Source organism: Diceros bicornis, chromosome 7, assembly GCF_020826845.1.
Source record: "Diceros bicornis minor isolate mBicDic1 chromosome 7, mDicBic1.mat.cur, whole genome shotgun sequence".
Classification (NCBI taxonomy): domain Eukaryota; kingdom Metazoa; phylum Chordata; class Mammalia; order Perissodactyla; family Rhinocerotidae; genus Diceros; species Diceros bicornis.
In genome coordinates this window covers 38952432-38976010 of record NC_080746.1, presented here as the reverse complement: position 1 = coordinate 38976010, position 23579 = coordinate 38952432, and the positions used below count along the sequence as shown (strand labels likewise).

The window sequence follows — 23579 nt, the reverse complement described above, 5'->3', positions numbered from 1 at the left end:
CCGGGATGCTGCTAGGCCTTGGTGCTCTCAGGCTTCTGACAGCTCATTAAATAATTATGTTCTGCCTTCGCATGTTTTATGAGCTTTTTCCAATGACCCAGCTCAGGAGATAATGGGAGGATGGATGTAGCAGTGTTCATCCAGGCTGATGGATGCGCCTGCCAGCCTTCTGTAATTTTCAAGTGGAAGAAACACTGAAACATCTTTTCTCTGATTTAGACGGCCTCAGTTTAACAACTCCCTCTTCCTCAGCCTGGCCAGCGTCCGAAGCTGTGAAATCAGCTCCACGCTGCTCTGGGCTGGAGCCCCTTTGTAATTGGCGTCAGGAAAGCCAGGATGAGCCCAGTCTGCTCCTTCCCCATCACCCACCTCATCTCGCCTCTCGCATGAGTCTTCATCAACAAAAAAGTGGTAAAACGTATCAATTCTGGGTGTCACTTTCCTCCTGAGACTCTCATGCTTGGCTTCTCTGACTAAAGAACATTTTCTGCCTTTAAGTGCAAGTGAACTCTCTCTGGCAACTCGATGAACTTTGCTTTTTCCCTAAATTGAGAATGCTCTTCCTCCAGGAAGCGAGAGGGATGGAGGGAGGGGACTAACATTTGCTGAACACCTAGGCTGCTGACATGCACGATAGCATTTCAATGCCCACAGAAATTAGTGTTCCCGGGGTACATATAAATGAAGAGGTGGCAGGACTGCCTGAAGTTGTGGTGTTGGTAAAAGGTGGAGACGGAGAGAGGAGGGCTTCTATTTTGGAGACGTTTCTTGGGTGTGAAGTGCTGATGGGCCATGAGTGGAGATGCTCAACAGACAGTTGGATACAAAAAGCAGGAGCTTGGGAAATAGATGTGGGCTGGAGATGCAGTGATGGGCATCAGCCACGTGAAGCTTGTACCATTGCTTTCTGAAAGAGCTTAACCCAACTGGAGCAAACGCCTTCCCATCTGTACTCAAACTCCACACCACCCACAATCCCCCAAGTTGCAGAATTTTCAAAACCCAGAGGACTGTGGCTTTGTTATTCTATGTGGGTCTTCCTCAGAATGTTAAGGGTGGAAGAGGCAGCTAAGGGCAATAGGCAGGAAGGGCTTAAATGGAGGAGACTATGAAATGGGAGGAAGGATGAGAGGTCAACACCATGGGAGACCCTCATAGGAAGTGTCCACATTGGGCGTCCTCAAAACTGCAGGCAGCAAGGCCTCATTTGTTTGTAGCATGCAAGAAAACAATAAGGCAGCTGAAGTTCGGGTCTGATGCCCGGCATCCCCCGTTACCTGCCCTGCCTGGACTCAGAATGACTTTGGGGCAACTTCCCACACCTCTTCAGTGAGCACTGCTCAAATCCTCTGAGTTTATTACAGCAATGTTCATAGTGGGGGGAAAAACAGAAAAGAAATAGAAAAGAGAAATAAAACGAGCAGCCAGTCAAAAGGTGATTGCTTGTATAAATTATTGTAAACTTGCACCAGTGATGTGCTCACTCTCTGAAAAACCAAGGCCCTGACTGGTAATGCTTGCCAATATCCATGGTGTAAATTCTCCCACCGTGGATTATTCCCAGCCACTTATAGTTTATAACTAGCTTACAAAATTCTTGAATATTTAATAACTAGCTCTTGTAGGAGATAAGTATTAAATACTAGATGGTTCCAGGACATCACTGAGTCTTGCACATAGCCATTAAGAAGAATGAATTAGAGTTATACTAGTTATCTTGGAAATATTTCTACAAAATTTTGTTGAGTTAAGAATAGCAAAAGTAGGGAATTACGTCACATGACCCCTATATGTAAAACATACAAATACGTGTGTGTGTCTGTGTGATTATATGAGCACGGAGAAAAACATGGACGGTACACATTAGGTTGTTAACCTGGGTCACCTGGTGGATGCTCACATGGGAAAAGTAGGAAAAGACAGAAAAGGGAAAGCGAGAAACAAAGAAAGAAAAAAATATGGGGTCTTTTTATCTTATTTTTTAAAAAGCACACAATATTTGAGATATAATTACATTTATTTTACATGAAATTATATATATGCATCAAAATTTAAAAAACAGAGGCACAGTGAGGAAAAAGCAATGTAAACATGCTCAGTGGGAAACAGTATGTATCAATGAACATATGGTGAGACTTATGCAATAATTATTAAAGAGGAAGAATAAATAAATAATGTATCAATAAAATAACATTAAATTTAAAAAATTTCTCATTAGGGACAAAAGTGTATTCTGTTTGGGAAAGGAGGGGAAGGGAAGCAGGGAAGTGTGGAGCGGGCAAGCTTGTCAAGATGATGACCTCGTGTTCACAGTAGACCACCAGGCAGGAGCAGGGTCCGCATGCAGATGGTCGCTCTCCTGGAGAAACAGTAAGACAAACTCTGACTTTCCCTTGCCCCAAGGGTGGTCACAGAGTCAACTCTGGGACAGAGAGGCGGGGTCCTACCACCAGGCTATCCAAACTTACCAGGAAATAACTTTTACAACACTTTTAAATGAACTATAACATTATTTAAAAATACATTTGTAGATATAAAAAAATCAATCCACATAGTCACAGAAGCATTAAATTCAAGAACTGAACTTTTTGAAACAAATCACTTAGATCCCTTGATTACAGTCTGAGGGAGAGAATGCAGCAGGAATAACATTTTTTCCCTGAGATTTGAACATTCTCCCCAGGTCGGAAATACGGATCTCCTAAGACCTTTGGGCTTCTCTGTGAATCTAGAATTGTCGCACAAGATGTAGTTAGCAAGTCTGACTCCGGCCAAGCTACGCTGGGGTTTAACCCTTCAATCAGCTTGAAGAATGCCTCAGTGTGGGTTAAAGATGCATTCAGAACCTATGCATATTGCTAACGTGCTAGGGCACCTTGCCCTCACTGTTCTGAAAATATGCTGTGAATACCAGAGCCGCCTGAATCCCAGCGGGGAAAGGCAGAGCCGAGTTTGGTTTCCAGCCTTGCCAAGGACAACCTCATCATCTGCCCTCAGATCTGGGGAGTCCCTTCTCACTGCCCTTTCTTAGGGAGCAGTGAGTGCAGCCATGACAGTGCGCCACCTCCCGGATCATGGAGAGGCAACCGGCATGGTAAGAGCTTCATGCAGTGCGGCCATTTGGAATAGGTGAGGAAAAAAGACTGTGAGTGTGTGCCTGTGTGTGTGTGTTTGTGTACGCACAGGTGTGTGCATGAGAGAGAAAAAGTGTGTGTGTGTGCTTGTGGGTGTGTGTGCTTGACTGTAGAAGCATTTTATCGGAACTACTTTGAGCCCAGACTAGCCCATGACCACTTGCCCTGATATCTAAACCAAAACACACAGAATTCAATTGAGGAAAAATGACTGTTGTGTGTAACATACGTAACGTGTAGTTCCTTCTTTCTAGAGGGACAAAGTCTACGGGAGGGATAAGACAAAGGCATAAATAAGCTTTCATAAAAGATAGAATGTATGTGTTGTATCTGAACCAATGACACCCCATTGCTTAGAATAAAGAAAGCTAAGAGGAAAAGCAAAATGCTGATGACCCGCTTCATTTTAACATCCAATAATTTATTCAAGTGGTGCCTCAGTTTAAAAATAATGACCTAGCATCTCTCTCTCCTCTCCCTGACAAGTAACCTAAGAGAGTTTCAAAAGATATTGCATATCTAAACCCAGACCTGCAATAAAATTGAGTCGACAAAGATTGTTTCTTCTATCTTTGAGAATAGGGACTGCATATAGAAATTAAATTGAAATATAATAAAACAAAAATGTATATGTTTTCATGCCTGCATCTGTGGCCTGAGAATGATACCCTACTATACACAGGGCAGGAATTATGTTTAAGTAGATAGTCTATCTATCTATCTGGTTTATATAATACTGAATATTACATATTCAACATTATTATAATATTGAAGAAAAAGATATTGTAGGTCTCAAACAGGGATTGTATAATGCAGTGGTTGTCAAACTAGGATAAGGACTGGTATCAACTGGAGAACTTTAAAAAATATGGACACCTGGGTTTTAACCTCAAAGATTCTGATTTAACTTGTTCAGGTATGACCTGGGCAATGGACTTTTTAAAAGGTCTATTCTAGTGTGCAACCAAGGTGAGAGCCACGGGGATAACAAGACAGAGAGTCAGAGAATAAAAAGGAGATCTTGAACATTTTAAATATGATTGCCAAAATTAAACAAAGAATCAGCAAAAATTGAAATAGAAGGGGTAGAAAATGCCCTAGAAAGTAGAACAAAAAGACAGAGACCAAAATATGAGGAAAAAAATAAAAGATAGAGGATTAATCTACCAACCAATTGGAGTTCTAAACAGAGAGAACAGAGGAAATGGAGGGGAGACATTTTCAAAGAAATGAGATTATCTTTTTCTAGAACTGGAGGCTTATGGATCACCAGAAGACTCACTGAGAATCAAACATAATTAATGTTAATAGCCTCACAGCTAGGTACATCATTATGAAATTTCAGAACAGCAAAACAAAAAACAAAAAAAAAAACCAGAGAGAACATCCCAAAGATCGCAGAGATTAAAAACAAATGCTAGGACATATATAAAGGAATATAAAGGAGACTGACATCAGAGTTTTCAAGAGCAATACTGAAAGGTAGAAGAAAATGGAGCAAAGCTTTTAAATTCTAAGAGAAATTTATTTTAAACCCATACTCAGGAAAACTATCAATTGAGAGAGAGAGAGAGAGACAGCGTATGTGTGTGTGTCTGTGTGTTGTGGTGGTGGGATGGACTAAAGCTAAATGTAGACAAACAAAGACTCAGATATGTTACCTCTCATTCATCCTTTCCTAGGAAGATACTTCGAGTTGTATTCCATGAAAAAGAAAGGAACCAATCAAGAAGGAGGAAGACATGGGACACTGAAAATAGGGGGTTTCTTCATGGGAGAGCATTAAAAGTGATCCTATAATTAGACTTATACTGGGACCACTATTCCATGTGGAAGGCTCTAGAAAAGAGAAAACTTGGCTACTTATCTCATATAATGAAATCATTTCTTACAATGAAGATAAATAAATGAAGACATTAAAGAAGAAAAGAAAGACAATTATAAACTCTAAGAAAATAAAAAATGCTGTCTAAGCAAGGAAATTTAATCATAATATGGGCATTTTAAATTCTTTGATCTACAAAACCTTTTTATGTAATCAATTTATCTGTTTTGTTTTTCTTTTATGTTTTCTGCTTTTATATCATGCTTAGAAAGGACATCCCAGCTCAATATTAAACACATATTCACCTGTATTTTTCTCTAGTACATTTGTTTATTTTTTCCTTCAAATCTTTACACCGCATGAAATTTATCCTGCAGGACTTGTGAGGTTACTGTAGAGGAACAGCTCTACACTGGTGCCCATGACCTCACAAGCATTTCTATAGGCCACAGGACTTGAAGGCAGCTGATCTGAATCTTGGCAGAAGGCCTTGAGATCCTCCTGGAACATGGGAACATGTGAGGCTTGTGAGGAGCTGCTACAGGGTTATTTCTCACTTGCTTCTCTGTCTTCTAAGGAGGCTGTCATGAGACAGCCCCATGGCCTCCTGATTCTGGTGAGTTTTGAGGCTCTCTGCCTCATCTCCCTTAGGGTACAGCTGGAAGCTATGACACTTAGCTGCTTTGTGACATTGGCTTCTCTGCACCAGGGTGTCCTATCACTGGTGTTGCTGTCACATGGTCCCTTTTGTTTCGGGGTTGCCCTGTACAGGGGCCACAGGGAGCTAGCACCATTGGTTATGTTCTTCCACTGACCGTGTAAGTACCAAACTATCTGAATCTAAAAAGGGCTTGTTGTTTCTTCACCAGCTGAACTACCGTTCTTACCCTGGCATTGTACTTGACAGTAGCAATTCATTTCCTACCAAATGGTTAGTAAACTTTTCTGATATCATTTACTGAATAGTTCATTCTTTCTCCATTAATTTTCTTTAAGAAATATTTTTCCTTAAGAAATTAAAAAAAATTCTCTCATATACAAAATTATTTTGTATACTTGCATTTATTTCTGGACTTTTTGTTATGTTCCAGTTTTTCCCCCTCTCTCTATTCTGGTGCCAGCCCCACACTAATTTTTGTATATTTATAAAATTGTTAGGGAAAACCCCTGTCATTATTTTCCCTTGCCAGATTTTTTTCTGGATGTTCTTATAAATTTGTTTTAACAGAAAATTTTAAAATAATTTGGTTAAAACCTCAGTTTAAAAAAATCCCAACCTCCTGGAATTTCATAATAATTTTTTTTGGGTGGAGAACCGATATCTTTACACTATTGAGTCTTCCCATCCAGGAACAGGTATTTCTCCACATTTATTAAAGTCTTTTTTAATGCCCAACAGTAGAGAATTAAGAGTTTTCTTCTGAGGGCTGGCCCCGTGGCTTGGCGGTTAAGTGCGTGCGCTCCACTACTGGCGGCCTGGGTTCGCATCCCGGGCGCGCACCACGCACCGCTTCTCCAGCCATGCTGAGGCCATGTCCCACATACAGCAACTAGAAGGATGTGCAACTATGACATACAACTATCTACTGGGGCTTTGGGGGGAAAAGAAAAGGAGGAGGATTGGCAATAGATGTTAGCTCAGAGCCGGTCCTCCTCAGCAAAAAGAGGAGGATTAGCACGGATGTTAGCTCAGGGCTGATCTTCCTCACAAAAAAAAAAAAAAAAAGAGTTTTCTTCCGAGAGGTTCTGCATCTTTCTTGCTAGGTTTAGAACTATGTGTTTTACGTTTTCTGTGGCTGTCATGAATGGGATCATTTTCCATTATATTTCCTAAATAGTGATTGTTTGTTGAAGAGTTTAAATGGGGAAGTGGCATGGTAGCAGCTCTTCTGGGGATGTGGGGAGAGACTGGCCTGGCAGGAGGTGGGGAGGCGGGTAGCCTGGTCGGGAATTGTGGCGTCTGTAGGGCCCGCTGCCTGGGGAACATGCTTTGATGCTCTGTGAGTTTTGCTACTTCTGTTATCCCAGGTTTTCCCTTGTCGGCAGCTTTTTCTTCCCTTGTGGCTTCTTTGAAGTAAACTCTTCAAGAGAATGACTCAACTCCCAGGCTTATTTAACCCACCCTCTGGAAATAGGCCTCTGAGGCCCAAGTTCGACTTTCAAAGAGGTGTGAGTGTTGACGCAATCTCAGGATGACATTAGAACCCTTCCCTCTGAAAAAGTCAAAAGGTTATTTAAGCCCCCCCTCCTTTTCCCTTCTTCCTCAGACTCTAGCACACACAGAGATGGCGAAGCTCCCACGAAGCTGCTTCCAATTAGTCTGCGGCCTTCAGGAGTCATTTCTCTGCCTGTTTCTCAAAAGGGAGGCTGTTTGAAAATATGGTAAGATGAAAAGATCACCCTGGAGAGGAAATCTGGCAGATGCCTCTCTCAGGAGTGTGAATGCGACTGATTTCTTCCTCCTCCTAAAGTGCCTCTGAGAACTAGGCCAGGCGAGAACAGGACATTTTAAAAAATGAAAATGAAAAACACCTAAAAGGGCTTCTGTGTAAAAAGATTCCAAGAGCTAGGATGTATGTAGGGGCTCTGTGGGGGTGTGATTTAGAGAAAGGTGTGAGTGCTACATCCCAACACCACCCCACAAAGAAAATGGCACCGAGCATTTTTGAAAGATGGCTCCAAGGCTGGTCCTATTTCTTCCATGTTCTGCCAACCTTGGTCCACAGAAGAGAGGCTTGGGGCCAATATCCCAGCCCCCAGAAGCTCCAGCTGTCCTCTTCTCCCTTTGATTTGCTCTACTCTCTCCCCCGAGGAGTGGTTCACTCCATTAGTCCTACTTCTAAGAAGGTGTCTCAAAGACAGGACAATTCCCACCCTGCTCCCTGGTTCTGGTGTTTCCAGAGTCCAGCAGGAAACTGACACAGCAGGGCCTGCTTCTGGCAGGACTCCCAGGCCCCTGCTCTCTAGCTCCCAGCTTTTCCTCCTGTGCCTGGCTGGGTGCCTGGCCCTGACTGTGCCTGTGCCCAGGCCTGCACTGGGAACAGAGGGCCGCCCTTGTTATGTGCCCAGCATGGTGCTACATCCTGGGGGCAGATGCAGGCACTACTCCTGAGATTGGAGTCACAGCTGTGCTATCTGTTTCTAGCTTTTGTCTACCCTGTGAGTAGCTGAGTATCTCAACCCATGTCTGCACTAGAGATTGCACTATCAACATCTCCCTGCTCTTTCCTACATTTGTACTAGGTAACCTGGTTCCTGGCCACTGCTCACTGGACCAGCTTTGTCTCAGGATCCAGAGGCTCTATTGGCCAGTGGAGGTATAAGGTCACGAAGACTCTCTTCTAGGGAAGCCAGGAGCATGAATGAGTAACTTCTAGTTTTTTGGTGCAGAAATCTAGTCTTGCAGAGGAAGTAGGGCAGAGGAATAGAGAAAAGCAACAAGAGCTGGACAGAGGAGGTGCCTTTTAAGTATTCTTTTTTTTTTTTTTTAATTATTTTACTGAGGTCATATTGGCTTATAACATTGTGTAGATTTCCAGTGTACATTATTATATATCAGTTTCTGTATAGACTGCATCATGTTCACTACCAATAGTCTAGTTTTTATCCATCACCATATATATGTGCCCCTTTACCCCTTTCACCTTTCTCCCACCCTTTCCCCCCTGGTAACCACTAATCTGTTCTCTTTATCCATGTTTGTTTATCTTCCACATATGAGTGAAATCATACGGTGTTTGTCTTTCTCTGTCTGGCTTATTTCATTTCAGCATAATATCCTTAAGGTCCATCCATGTCGTCACAAATGGCACAATTTTGTCTTTTGTCTTTGTGTATATATATATATATACACACACATATATACACCACATCTTCTTTATCCATTCATCCATTGATGGGTACTTGGGTTGCTTCCACGTCTTGGCTATTGTGAAAAGATGCTTAGCAGTATCTTTTTGAATGCCATGTCTACTCAGCCAAGGGAAACAAAAGAAAAAATAAGCAAATAGGACTACATCAGACTAAAAAGCTTCTGCAAGGCAAAGGAAACCACGAACAAAACAAAAAGACAAGCAACTGGGAGAAAATATTTGCAAATCATATACCCGACAAGGGGTTCATTTCCAAAACGTATAAAGAACTCATACAACTCAACAACAACAAAACAAACTACCCTATCAAAAAATGGGCAGAGGATATGAACAGACATTTTTCCAAAGAAGATATACAGATAGAACATGAAAAGATGTTCAACATCACTAATTATTAGGGAAACGCAAATCAAAACTACAACGAGATATCACCTCACGCCCATCAGAATGGCTATAACCACCAAGACAAGAAATAGAGGTTAGAGGATGTGGCCAAAAGGGAACCCTCATACACTGCTGGTGGGAATGCAAACTGGTGTAGCCACTATGGAGAACAGTATGGAAATTTCTCAAAAAATTAAAAATAGAAATATAATATGATCCAGCTATCTCACTACTGGGTATTTATTCAAAAAATATGAAATCAACAATTCAGAGATTTATGCATCCCGATGTTCATCACAGCATTAAGTATTCTTAAAATAAACCCCCATTTCACTTGAGTTTCTGTTAGCGGTTTTCTAATCCTAGAAACCAAGCAAAAGCAATCCCTGTCCGGGTCATACTCATTGCCCAACCCAAGCTGAGGGGCTAGGGAACCTCTTAATTCAGACCCAGATCTCTATGATAGAACAAAACAACAGACTTGCATACTTTTAGCCAGCCCCTGCTCTATGCTATGTCTCATTACTATTGTTTCATAGGTGAGAGAAGTCAGAAGGGCTAATTAACAAGAGACAGTCAAGCATAGCAGTTAAGAGGATGGGCTTTCGAGTAAAGACAGTTCCAAGTTTGAATCTGGGCCCAATCTCCTTAAAGGTTTATGACTTTGCTTGTTTTCAAACTTCTCTTACAAACTTCAATTTCCTTGTCCATAAAACAGGGAAAATAACAATGCCTACCTTACAGGACATGGCATCCGTTAAGTAGATGCAATACAAGCACAGCTGGTGAACATTCCATGTTAGCTTTAGTAAAGCCCCAAGTGACAGCGCCGAGCCTCACATGCAGGTGCATCTGGCTTCGCAGCCCTGGCTCTGCGCACCCAGCGTGGGCCCTTGAAAGGATCGGACAGATTTCTCAATCACACCACCGCAAGACATTTTGAAAGGGTGATGCAAGGCGTTTTCACTAAGAAGGCTGTTACCTGTTCTGTAAATCTGAGAGCTGAAACTGTAACATTTACGTGTGTCCTGGATCTAAGACCGGTTACACAGTGCTGTTTCACATTGGAGCATATTGGGGAAAGGAGAAAGAAATCATTGAAATGAGCTTTACTCGGATCCTTCCTGAAATAGGGCATCTGAAGTGGATCTTGTAGTAACACGTACCAGACCTTGGGTACAAAGTATATGCCTTTCAGATGCTAAGAGCGAGCTTATATAATTAAGTGCTGCCACTTCTTTCAAGCCTTTACCCATAATCCTAAGAACTAGTTTTGGAAATCTAATAACGCCTGTCACATCTGTCAACACATTTTCCTGCAGTCTTAGGGCACTCATGCATGGCCCATCATGTGTTAACCTTATCCAGTCACTCAGCCTGAATTTCATTCTCCTTAATTTTGAAGAACCCATACTTCCTTCCTAGGTGTTGCTATGAAATTAAAAATGAATGTAAAGGAAATTTATAAATTGTAAAGTTGGACATAAAAGTGTTTTAATATTAAAGGCTTTAAAATAAAACACTAGTCAAAGTATTCAAAATGTTGCATAAATAGCTCAGTTGGAAAAAGAATGCAGAGCACAAACATGAATCAAGACCTCTCCTCCATTTCCAGCCCTACTCCTGACTCAGGCTACAGACAACCTGTGTCCAAGCTGCCACTGGGAAATGCTGGAGTAGTGAATCAGGCCTTAGAGAAAACGGTTTAAACAAACAGCCAGTGATAAATAGATGTTATTTTTGCTTTAAAAGTTTTATCTTTAACTTTATGAAGCTCAACATCATTCACAGCTGAGGAATCCTATGAAGGGGTCTCCATCTATAGAAGGCTCAATTTCTGGTCCCAAATTTTCTATCAAAGTGACACCCTTCAAATCACAGCCCAGGTTTAGGAAAGCTTCATTTCCCACCTGTGTAGACACTCCTGCTTCCCGCATACATATCCTCCAAGATAACAAACAAAATCCTATTTCCAAAATCCTATTTCCTATTTTATTTCATGTATTGTTTGATGTTAAACTTTCCTAGGTTTTGCATCTAATGTGTGTCGGTGTGCAAACTCTATCTCATTCTAGAGACACATGGCAGTTGAGTACCCAAGAAAACACAGGTGAGTGCCACATGCTTCCTAGGCATGCTGGAGGAGCTCTTGTTTTAAGCCAAGAGACTAGAAAGGAGCATCTGCAGAAGTGAGAGCTACCCTGTGCTCCCTCAGTCACACCCTCAGGGGCTTCCTGTTTGATGACACTCCCGCATACCAACGTGTGGTCCAAAATGGAATCTCTTTCATCTTTCACCACATTCTTAAAAAACACAGAGAAGACATCATAAACTAACTGACCTTAAATGAATGTAAAAAAAAAAAAGTTGGGGACATAGATTTGGTTATTTAGATTATTAAAAATATTTATTACAAGCAGATTCCCTTTCCCATATTGAAAAGAAAACATATGACTGGAAACATTCAGAGAATGGAAACTGGGTGAAACCAATTCCCAAGTCCTTATCAAATAAGGTATCAATAAAGGAAAAGATATTTTGGAACTTAAAATTAGGGAAGCCTATACACAATTCAGATAAGGGGAAAGAGAAAAAAAACTAACCAAAATAAAGTCAGAATAATCATTTACATTTTACAGTCTTTAATTAAGCACATAAAACTGTACTATTTAATATATTTCTCCATGAACTTTTTGTGAAATTCAGATCGCAGCGTATCATTTACAAATCTTTTGTCTTTCTTCTGATCATCTACACCTTTTGCACAGTTCTTGAAAACCACGTCGTCATCCCACCTGAAGGAAAAAAAGAAAACAGAACGCTCTTATAAAGCTTGTTTATCAGGAGACAAGAACACCGTGTGAACTGAAAAGCTTAGTCATTACAGAAAGACGCTCAACATGTACATCCTTCAATGCAGCAATTACACCCAAAGAATAAAGCAATTCTTAATAGGTTGTAATCTTGCTTTATTATAGCAGGAAGGGCAATTCCTATTCAGAACACAAAACATTTTTATTATTTCTCCAGTATAAGAAACTTTGAGTTAAAAAGCAGAAACTACATAAATTTTAATTGCATAAATATTCAGTGTTTTCAGGTCTAAATCAAAGTGGCAGCACCTGGCACTACCATGATTAGTAGAAGCTCTAGATGATAACTGACCAATTTACCGCAGTTTAGATTATGTGGTTTTAAGGATTTATATACTCTTTCATCAGTTAACATTTAGCAATCATCCACTGTAGTATTCACATTTTGTTTGGTCAGTTTTTTTTACTGAGTTGTAATTGACATACAGTATTATATTAGTTTCAGGTCTAAGTATTTACACTTTAGGACAACGAAAAGAGAAGAAACTATTGGGGTGTAACATCAAGGCTCATGTACTGGCCCACATCTATACTGACCACCAAGAAACAGCAGCTGAAGAGCTTAGGGCAGGACTCGGGTTGGATTCTTCTGGTTCGATTTCATAATGTATAAGCATAAAAAAAAAACCCACAGATGGACTACAAAACACATGTTTTCTAGAAAATAACGAATATGATTTCAAAATATCATCTAGCATATACAACCCAAACCCATATATGTAATATATACTCTCACAAATATATATAAAATGAAAGCCCATATAATGTGTGTGCATGCCAAAAGAAACTGCACATGGAAAATAAGCAAAGAACGTGGGCATCTTTGGAAAACAGTGTTACTATAAAGTCTGCACTGGTGCAGTACACAGAAATGTGAAAAGTTGAGCAGAGCTGGGTCACATGTGACCTGCATATTAAGACACGTTACAATCTCCAAACAATTCCATCTGCATCCAAACAAGGCAGAACAAGCTATATAGTTTATAAATATAATCAATGTTGTTTTTTCTCTATCCACTCTCTCCTCAACTCACTCCCAACAGGCTTTCAGCCCCTCCCTCTCAACACCAAAACTGCTCTTCTACACTGCTAAATGCAACGGCCACTTTGCAGTACCCATTTTACTTGCCCTGTCATCAATATTTGACCTAGATAATCACTCTCCTCCTTTTGCAACACTTTGTTTGCTTGGCTTCCAAGACACCCACAGATCTCTTTGGGTTCTCCTCCTTCCTCACTGGCTGTTCCTTCTCAGCCTAGTTTTTCATTCAAAAGTCATTCAATCAAGATTTACCGAGCACGTAGTATGTACCAGGCACTGTTCCAGGTACTGATGGCTAATCCTCTACCCAATTCTCAACATTATCCCAGGCGCAGTCCTCTGATTTCTCCTCTCTGGCCACACTCATTCCATAGGGGATCTCATCTAGTCTTCCTGGCTTCAGAAGACTTCTATAAGTTGACAGCTCTCAAATTCATTACCTCTAGCCTGGACTAACTCCAGAACCGTATATCAAGCTACTTAGCAACATTTCCCCACAGATGTATATAACATCCTAAACTCACCATGTCTTAAATCTGTCACCTCCACCACCCCCAACCTCAGTTTACTTCTTCTCTATCTCTAGCCTTTCAATTGCTCAGGTCAAATACCTTGGAGTCTAAAAAAATATTTTATCTGGTCTCTGATAAAATGTCATCTTCCCAGCAAATCCTTCCTTGACTATGCTGTTGCCATTCTAAGGACTCAAGTTTTTACTATGAATGAGTTTTGAAGCCACTGGACAGTTTAGAACAGGAGATTGTGATCTTTCACTTTAAAAGGACCATGTTGTTAAAAAAAACTGGGGGTGGGGATGGAGAGGGTGGTGAGCATGCAAGCAGGAGACCAGTTGGGGGTACCACATCACTCCAGATGGGAGACGGGAGCAGTGGAGGTGGTGAGAAATAATAGATATGGTTTAAAAGTTAAGCCTACAGGGTTCCTTCATTACCTTACATAAAATAACCAATCTCCCTCCCACTCAGCACTTCCTGTAAGCTTTTCTGTTTTATTTTCCTACGTATCACTATCCGAAGTACTATATACAGTATTTACTGTTTGTATTCTCTCCCTCTTCAGCCTCTTCTTCACCCTTCCAAACAAACAAACTGTACAGAAAAGAGCTGACATGGCAAGCCGAAGACTGCTTTCCTTAGAAAGGCCCGCTTGCAGGGTCAGCCCTTGGCTGGCATTTGGAAACTTGGATTTCAGGAATCTTCTCACTATCACTGTGCCTAGACTGTTTGTACAAATAACGTGGTTTATGCTGAACACCTGCTTTCCTTTCTCCTTCTGGAGAGTCTGGATTTTGGTATGTGCTAGGCAGAGGTTGCCTATATGACTAGCCCCCAATAAAAATCTTGGGCACAGAGTCTCTAATGGGCTTCCCTGGGCAGAAACATTGCACACATATTGCTGTATTTTCATTGCTAGGGGAAAGAATGTGCTCTGTGTGACCCCTCAGGAGAAGGACAGAGCATAAGGAAGCATGCGCACGGATTCCTTTAGCGCCTTTTCCCCTTATGATCTGGCTGTGTATCTTTACTTAGAAGTCCCGAGTCTTAGTGAGTCTCCGAACGTGGAGGGTGGTCTTGGGGACCCTTGACACATACACCTAAAATGTAAGCTTTGTAGGGTTAAGGGCTCAGTGCATTGCTCTGTCCCTAGTGCTTAGAACAATATCTAGTATGCAACTGGTTATTGTAAATATCTACTGAAAATAAGTTTATTTTCTTGCATTCTCCTTCTCCCATTATTCCAAAATCTGATTAAAAAAAGACTATCAGTGGAAAGTGGGATTTTAGAAGTTTTACGTAATACAGTTTGCTATAATACTCATAATCTGTGTGTCTATATATCTCCAACCCATTACTGTATAGTACCTTCTTTTAACTTTGAAGTTGGCCTGAGGCTGGGATGGGCCAGTGAGATTAAGGAGAGGGTTTCCACTCAGAATGTTTTCCATACGAATCCTTTCTTCTTCAGCTTTCTGTTCTTGTTCCTGTCAATGACAGGGGAAGAGTCATAGTTACTTACATTAACTCCAGGTTCAATCTTCTTAGAGATCATATTTTAAAAGACCGTTAAGGGGGCCGGCCCAGCAGCGCAAGCGGTTAAGTGCGCACACTCCGCTGCAGCAGCCCGGGGTTTGCCGGTTCGGATCCCGGGCGCACACTGACGCACTGCTTGTTAAGCCACGCTGTGGCGGCATCCCGTATAAAGTAGAGGAAGATGCGCACGGATGTTAGCCCAGGGCCAGTCTCCCTCAGCAAAAAAGAGGAGGATTGGCACTGGATGTTAGCTCAGGGCTGGTCCTCACCAAAAAACCAAAAAAGACTGTTAAGGATTTTATGGGGGAGATGGGATAAGCCTCAAGGTAGTCTTATTTTTTGTTTGTTTTTAAGACATACCAGAAAAGTCTCACTTATCAAAATAATTTGGCATTTTTATTATAAATATTTCATGCTTGCCATCACACATTCATTGGTCTGACTGAAATTCTTGAGATGCATATTTAAATCTATTTTCTTTCTTAAAGTATATAAAATTGCTTATTTTAAGAGAGTACACCAATAAACATATTCTAATAATTTAAGAACATATGAAGTATCAAAAAGACACATTTAGCAAAGCTATTACTCAATTTTTAAAGAAGGGCTATAAATAACTATGATTAAAAATAATTTTATTTTGAATTACTAACAATGTAAACTTGTATCTCTAGAATTGGTGACAAGTTATTGGTAACCAAGTATCTCCTAAAATCAGACAAACTATCATGTAAAAAAATTATATTCAGTCAACATGCATTTCTACTAATTTACCTGAGGTTTATCCATTTTGTTATGATTTATTGTTACTGACTTCATTTTTATACCTCTCATCCTGCATCAGTTATGACCTTGTCTTTCTACACTTTTATTAGAATTAACCTCTTTAAACTCAAATCACCCTCAGTTTCATTCTTAGAATTAGGAATATAAAAGGTCTAAATCCTTAGCCGTAAGTTCTGGATCTACCTGACTCCATGTTATCTTAAACCAAAGATAAATCCCAATTTGCTGTTTTGGGGATGACAGATTAATAGATCAAGAAAAAAGAGACTTTCTGGAAGTCAATTTAAAATGAACCTAATCAAGTGTTAGATCACTTGGAAAAATAACCTAATTTTCTATACAGGTTAATGATACTTCATTTTAATATCCCAATGTGAACAATGGATTTCTTTTTTATGAGGCCAAATAACTGGGAGGTGAGAAGATGCAACTTTCAGGGAAATAAACAGTAAAATTCCTATAGGTCACTTCTCAGACCTTAAGCAAATAAAGTCAGGAACATCCATCATCGAGTAAGAACAGATCATTTTCTAAAAATGATATATTTATTTTTAACAAATTATATTGATGCTGAAAGTGAAAAGACATTTCTCTGAAATGCTAGAAGTACAAATATGCTAGGAGCTCAAGTACAATGCATCCAAACCTATAATAATGTTAGCGATGTAATAAGGTCCTGGCCACTTTATGTTTGGAATATTATTTCCCTTAGAATTACTGGTTGATTGCCACACACAGCACTGGGAAAAAAAAGCACCAACTCTTTCCATATTCAAGTACCAAGCACATTATGCTTCTCTGAACACAGGCGAACGGCGCTTCATGAACACAGAACATAGCCTGCAGGTCAAATCCAAATCACCGTGGTTTTGTAAATAAAATTTTACTGGAACACAGTCACACCCATTTATTTATTTATCATCCATGGCTGCTTTCGTGCTACAGCAAGAAGAGCGGAATAGCTGCGAGAGAGACTGTACGGCCTGTAAGCCTAAAATATTTACTATCTGGCCCTTTACAGAAAGTTTCCTAGCCTCTGACATAGGCTGACTGGTTTGAAAATGTTATTTTGGGACACTTCAAAAATAAGCCACTGGAAAACCAGACAGGGTAACAGGGACAAGAGAAATAAAACTGTCATTTAACCCTAAGAAACACCGGGCCGGCCCAGTGGCTTAACGGTTAAGTGCGCGCGCTCCGCTACTGGCGGCCGGGATTCGGATCCCGGGCGTGCACCGACGCACCGCTTCTCCGGCCATGCTGAGGCCGCATCCCACATACAGCAACTAGAAGGATGTGCAACTATGACATACAACTATCTACTGGGGCTTTGGGGAAGGAAAAAAAAGGAGGAGGATTGGCAATAGATGTTAGCTCAGAGCCAGTCTTCCTCAGCAAAAAGAGGTGGATTAGCACGGATGTTAGCTCAAGGCTGATCTCCCTCACAAAAAAAAAAAGAAACACCAACACATTTTTGTACAAAGAGATTAGATGAACCTTACAAAATTGCAAGACCTTCGGTCTAAAATGTTTATCCACCCTAAGGGTCAACCAAATGCATTTAAATTGCTTGTCTCTTTATGTATCCAGAGCTGTTAGGCAAGCCAAATGAATTCGGAATAGAAAACTGCCCTCTAGTGGTGTGCGAGTGATATTAGGAAAGTTCCTATAATTTTTTGATTTCTCAAAATTAGATAAAAAATTATAAGCCATTATAGGAATTTTGCTATCCTATGCCAAATTTTGACGAGAATTATATTTAAAATATTCTTCTTCCAATCTGAATTCCAGCAGTCTTCTACTTCTGATTCCTTGCATTAACCTACGTTATTCAGTTCCCCAAGTCTTTTTCCTTCTTTTATTAAACAGAATTCTTGGCTCAAATGAAATCTTACACAGAGGCCCATAAAAAAAAGCAGAGCTGTTTTGTTTGAAAGGAGGCAGACATCTCTACTTGAATGTCTCATCACCTGTCAAATACAACATATTCCAAAAAGAACTCATCATCTCTTTTCTCTCTGCCTAAACATGCCCATCCTTCTGCATTCCCTGTATTAGTGCAAGGCACCAACATCTACCCAGAAACTGGGGTCATCTTTGCTGCCACATCTAATCAGTCATTTTATCTGGTCAAGTCTATCTCCTTAACAGCTCTGTCAGCATCTGTTTACTTCTCTCAATTTCAACTCCTATTGTGCAAGATTCTCACAACTGCATGTAAGCATGACTGGAACAGCCTCTTATATCACTTCTTTCCAATCACCCTCCATCCTTCTGCCAGACTAACCTCCTAAAATGTATATCCAACCTTCTCAATCTCCTGCTGAAATCAACTAGCTTCTCAGATCCTTCAGAACGAGTCCAAACTCCTTTAGCATTGGTTTACAGACCTCTAATGCTCTCACCTGCTCTTGCCTCCCCAGTTTCATCTCTTATTGTTACTACTATGGGTAATTCACTCAAAGTTTAAAGGTACGTACTATGGATCCTATTTAATCCTTATAACTATCTTCGAGTTAGACATTAAACGAATGCATTCCAGGGGGGCCAGCCCGGTGGTGCAAACGGTTAAGTGCGTGCGCTCCGCTGCAGCAGCCTGGGGTTCACCGGTTCGGATCCCAGGCAGGCACCGACGCACCGCTTGTCACGCCATGCTGTGGCGGCGTCCCATATAAAGTGGAGGAAGATGGGCATGGATGTTAGCCCAGAGCCAGTCTTCCTCACCAAAAAGAGGAGGATTGGCAGATGTTAGGTCAGGGCCAATCTTCCTCACAAAAAAAAAAAAAAGAATGTATAAATGGAAAGACTGTGGGCAGTCAGAAAAATTAGGTGAATTGCCCTAGGTTACAGAAAATCTATTGACAGACTACACCAACAAGTGCCTGGACAGAAGGCAGGGAGCAGGAGACAAAGAGAGAGATAAAGATGGCCCCTTTATATCTGTGGATTCTTTGTAGGCCATGACTATATCTTAATCATCTTTGATTCTTCTGACACTTAATAGATACTAACCAAATGTCTGCTTAACAAACGAACAATTAAGCGAATGAAGAGCAATTTGATGAGTCTTATTAGGTCTGTCTCAACTATTTGGAAAGAATTTCTAACATAACCAGGAAACTTAGGATGTCCTGAATATAATCAGATTTATAGATGTACAGGTGCTATAATATCTAGACATGGCAAAGATGATTTCTAATATAAGATAATGAATTAAAAAATATTTATAGTTTAATGTAGGTGAGAAAAAGGAGGAAGATGTAAATATTTAACATTTTAATTTTACCTTCCTGGCCTGCTCTTCAGCTCTTTCTTTTTTAATTTTTTCCAGTTCTGCAAGAAGGGCTGCAGTATCATCATCATCACTCTCCTCTTCAAAATCTTCATCTTCATCTTCCTCCTAAAAAAGAATGGTGATGGCCCAGGAGATTGGAGAGAAAATGCACATTATTCATATTTTTCCATAGATATTGCTCTTACCAAATCTGTGGGGCAGGATTAATTTTCCTACTGGGAAAGATAAATGCACCTAAATATGATTAAAATCAACAACCAACCAAAAAATAAAATAAAACTCCACAAATAAACGTATGAATTACTAAATGTCAACCCCTAATGTGTTTGAGAGATTATAACAGCAAACAGTATAACAGAATATCTTCTAAATTTACAAGATCGAAAGGGGAATTTCCATATGAAGATATTTCTAAAAATCAGAAAAGGAACACTTTACACTGAAATACAGTACATATATACATGGTATATCACCCTGAGAGTCAAATAATTCTACGTAGCTCAAAACAAGTTTAAGCTCGGAAGTAAGGATAATCAAAAGTACAAAAAAGGATGCTAAATGCTCAGAATTTTCAAATAAACAAACATTAAATCTCACTTAAAATTGGGTTCCCTTTAATTACTGAGTTAATTATTTAATTCAATCCATCAGCATTAGAATTAATTGCTGATATATGTGCTTAGTTAGATGCTACACATGAAAAGCCACTCAGATTTTTCCACTGTATGGAGAAAACTTCAAATTAATTATAGACTGTAGGGTCCCACTGAATTTTAATGTTAATTGAAATGCTAATCCTAAAAAATCTTCTACTAGCTCACTTCCTCCCTAAGCACAGAGGAAGCCACTAAGTGCACTGCACATCAGGAGGGGACATCTTTGGTATCTAACGGGGAAAGGCTCCTGGGTTCAAATCAAGGGGGTGTTACTGACAGAGAACCCAAGATGAAGGATGCCCTCTGGAGGTGTATAATACAGTAGTCAATCTCCAGGGTTTAATATAGGAAATTATTTTTTAGGGAAGCATATCCTTTAATAGATTACTTATTTGGTTCTCCAGAGATGAAACTTGTTCTCAAAGTTTAATTAATCAAAAATAATAAATAAATATTTTTTGTTTTAAAATCAACTATAAAGTTTAGCATTGAAGTCAGGGCTACATTTGACTAACAGTAAGTAAAAATAAATACAGGTCACTTCTTAAAGCCAAAAAAATAAAAAAGGTAATTCAGGAAACACGATAAATAAATTACTATACGGAGATGAAAGGAGAAAACAAATCATACATCTGTTAGAGGATCATCTGCATCGAGGTTGGCCGCGGGAATCTGGTCTAACCGAGGCTTCTTTGATACTGAAGAGGAGGTTGTATGTTCTGGGGAAAAACAAACATCATTTAGCTTACTAAAACAAATACTGCATTTCCAATGACATTTTAGGGACCTGTGGGCACAAAGGGCTTAGATTATAAGCATCATGACAGCAGGGATCAGAACCACAGTCCCTGGCAAATAAGCCCTTGGTAAATATTTGTTGAATGAATTAATCAAAGTTCTGATTTTAATATGGAAACTGCTGCCTCTCTCAGGAAATTTAGGGAATAGTTTACATATGCTGAAAACATAAAAAAGATATTATAACCGATGCCCCTAGATGCTTTCCAATAGTCAGTAACAAAAATAGGAAACCCTCATAGAAACCACGGGGCCTCAAAAAGTTTGGCTGCTGTAAACAGTCAAAAACTTGATCTGAACTGAAACAATGGCTGCTAAATATCCCCAGATCACCCTGTTCTTTCTAACACAGAAACATAAAAAGATGAAACTGGAATCAACCTCATTTTCATCTCTAACATTTAAGAAAGTGTTACAGCTCACATCAATATTTTAAAGCAAACAAGCAAAAATACTAATCTGTTCTAATTAGCAAATGAAAGAAAAACAATTGTTGACATAATTTTATGAGACAAATGTCTGGGGTAGTGTTGATACCTCGGGTTGGACGATCTCTATTTTTTTCCCTTGCAGCAGCTCTCTCTCTCTCCTCCAACTCTCTCCTGAAGTCACGGTTCCTAACCTCTTCAGGGGCATCCTGAGTGGTCTGTCTAAAGTAGAAACAAATCACAGCAAAAATGTTACTAAGAGAGACATGGCTGTAGCAATGGAAGACAATTCACAAAAAGTAACTGTCTCCTTGAGTCTTTCAAGCATAAAAAAGAGGGAACTAGACAAGTTCATTACCCTAATCTGAAGGTTACTAACAGGCATCCTTGCGATGTTTCCAATATTTCAAGAAGCCCAAACTCCATCACATATTTTCCCATAATAAGCCTGCAGATTGATTAAAACGTCTTCACTTTTTGTTAGTGTCACGTCAACTCAGGGCCTGTTACTGTAACACTTTTAATCTCATATTGATTAATGCTGATAGTGCTTGGTCCTTCTGAGGTAATGTATTAGCTATTGTTTCATCTACATATGGAAATTCCCAGTTAATAGGAATTTCTACATAAGGAATATCTGGTAGCATTTTACAATCACAGACAGTAATTTTAGTGTTAAACATTCTATTGTATTCTACTCCTATGGAAACAGAAAACTTCAGTAATATAACCCAAACATGCTACTATCTCATGACCATGCCATTTAACAGATTTGGTCTTGCTTTGTAAACAAACAAACAAAAAAAATGAAAGCCTTCATTACCTATATTTTATCTTTGTATGAGAAGGTAGGTCTCGGCTTGAATACTGCTTTGAGAGTTGGCTCAAATCACCTTCTCCTTTTCCTCTCCCACCTCTTGCCGGTTCAAAGGTTGGCCTAGCTGCTGTGGTCATCTTTTATGCTTTGAAGAAAAATAGCATCAAGTTATTTCCAATATGACAAGCTCTCATTTCATAAAGTATTAATCAATATCCATCCTTGTGAAACATTTTCCAAAACTCATTCTCCAAAATTTAAACAATCTCAAGCAAAAGTTCTCAAGAAAACAAATAATGAGGCTCAGAATATGGCTTCTTAGGCAGCTCTTATTTAGTGCAAAAAATTCCATCATGAAGATCTGGATTTGGGTTCCTGTTCTTCTGGCTCTGTGGCCTTGGGCAAGTCACCTAGCTGAATCTGCTGTGGAATGGGATATTCCTCACAGGATTACTATGAGAATTATGAGACTTAATGTGTCAAAGCCTCGAAAAATACAGTCCTGTCATGACTAAGTTTGAAAAATTCTCAGCTCAACCTTACTCTATCAGACTCCCTAAGGTCTGCATTTTATCTAAACCTCATACAACAGAAAATAGGCTAGTAACTACAAAAACAAAAAAGATATTTAAAAAATCACTGACAAAGTTACTGAAACTGTGCTAAACTTCAATGCCAGTTACATAAGTTAAATTCTCCAACAACCTTCTTGTTGATCCAATTTTCTCCTACAGCGGCCATCATCATATACATTAGATCTTTTGTAGGTTATAATTTAAGGAATGCTCAAAAGACAGGAATCTCATCCGCAAAGGATTCTGATAAAAGGAGAGTCAGGGACCTATTCCTTATTGTTACTTTTGGTTCGGGCAGCCAAGAGAGTGCTGCCTAGCAGCTTCGTCTACCAAAACCTCGTTAGCGTCGGAAAAGCAAGTGCGTGGGGAAACGAGAGAACTGGTATACTCTACATTTTCAAAAAAGCAAAAGGGATGTAATGGAGAGACGGAGAAACAGGGTTTGCCGCCGCCTCTCACACACCCCCAGATAATACTCCTGCCTCCCGGGAGCTCGCCGCGGGCTGTCACCGGGAACTCGCGGACTCTTCCCCACGCCCGACTCCGCGGGGGTGGCGGGGCCCCGACCCTGCTTAACGCCGTCTGCAGAGCGGCCTTCACGCTGCGCTCTCCGCGGCCGGCCCAGGACGCTGGAAGCGCCCGACAGGACCCGGGCTCCGCCACCTGCCCGCCGCTCCGGGGCCTCTCCGCCGCCGACTCCAACCCCAATCGTCCTTTCCCGCCCCACTCGAATAAGGAAGACAATCCGCGGTCCTCCCGGCGCTCACGTCAGCCAAACTCCGATGCAGCAACCTCCGGAGATCATACAGACACCATTACGACTCTGAGCTCCCAGAAACCTCTGCGCCCAGGGTCAAGGCCCATGACCCGGAAACAAACTCCAAGCTCTTTAATCGCACTTCAGAGGCGGAGGCAGCGACCAATCCGCGGAGGTCAAGGTGGAAGTCGGCGTGACGACAACAGGGGGCGGGGCCGAAACGGCCCAGGGGGCGGGCGTTTGAAATCGGTCCTTTAGAGTAGACCTTAAACATAATTTTATACCC

The 23579-nt window shown here is 40.5% G+C and overlaps 1 protein-coding gene across 2 annotated transcripts; it reads right to left on the bottom strand.

Annotated features, from left to right (window-relative positions):
- Window positions 1-11839: 11839 nt before the first annotated feature.
- Window positions 11840-23379, bottom strand: CWC15 (CWC15 spliceosome associated protein homolog). 2 transcript variants are annotated; one of them, XM_058545383.1, is made up of 7 exons: window positions 23304-23379; window positions 21968-22106; window positions 21254-21366; window positions 20549-20637; window positions 19254-19367; window positions 15014-15132; window positions 11840-12010 (listed from the first exon to the last, which is right to left on the bottom strand). In XM_058545383.1, the coding sequence occupies exons 2-7, from the start codon at window positions 22096-22098 to the stop codon at window positions 11881-11883; spliced, it is 696 nt and encodes a 231-aa protein (XP_058401366.1). In that variant the 5' UTR covers window positions 22099-22106; window positions 23304-23379; the 3' UTR covers window positions 11840-11880. The 2 variants fall into 2 exon arrangements, with proteins under 2 accessions (XP_058401366.1, XP_058401367.1); XM_058545384.1 differs by lacking the exon at window positions 23304-23379 and adding an exon at window positions 23000-23204.
- Window positions 23380-23579: the final 200 nt, after the last annotated feature.

Coding starts and splice junctions, on each gene's coding strand:
- CWC15 (XM_058545383.1), bottom strand. CDS start 22,098: ATGACCACAGCAGCTAGGCCAACCTTTGAACCGGCAAGAGGTGGGAGA. Junction 21,367..21,967: donor CATACAAAGATAAAATATAG/GTAATGAAGGCT, acceptor TTTCTACTTTAG/ACAGACCACTCAGGATGCCC. Junction 15,133..19,253: donor CTGAAGAGCAGGCCAGGAAG/GTAAAATTAAAA, acceptor TGTCATTGACAG/GAACAAGAACAGAAAGCTGA.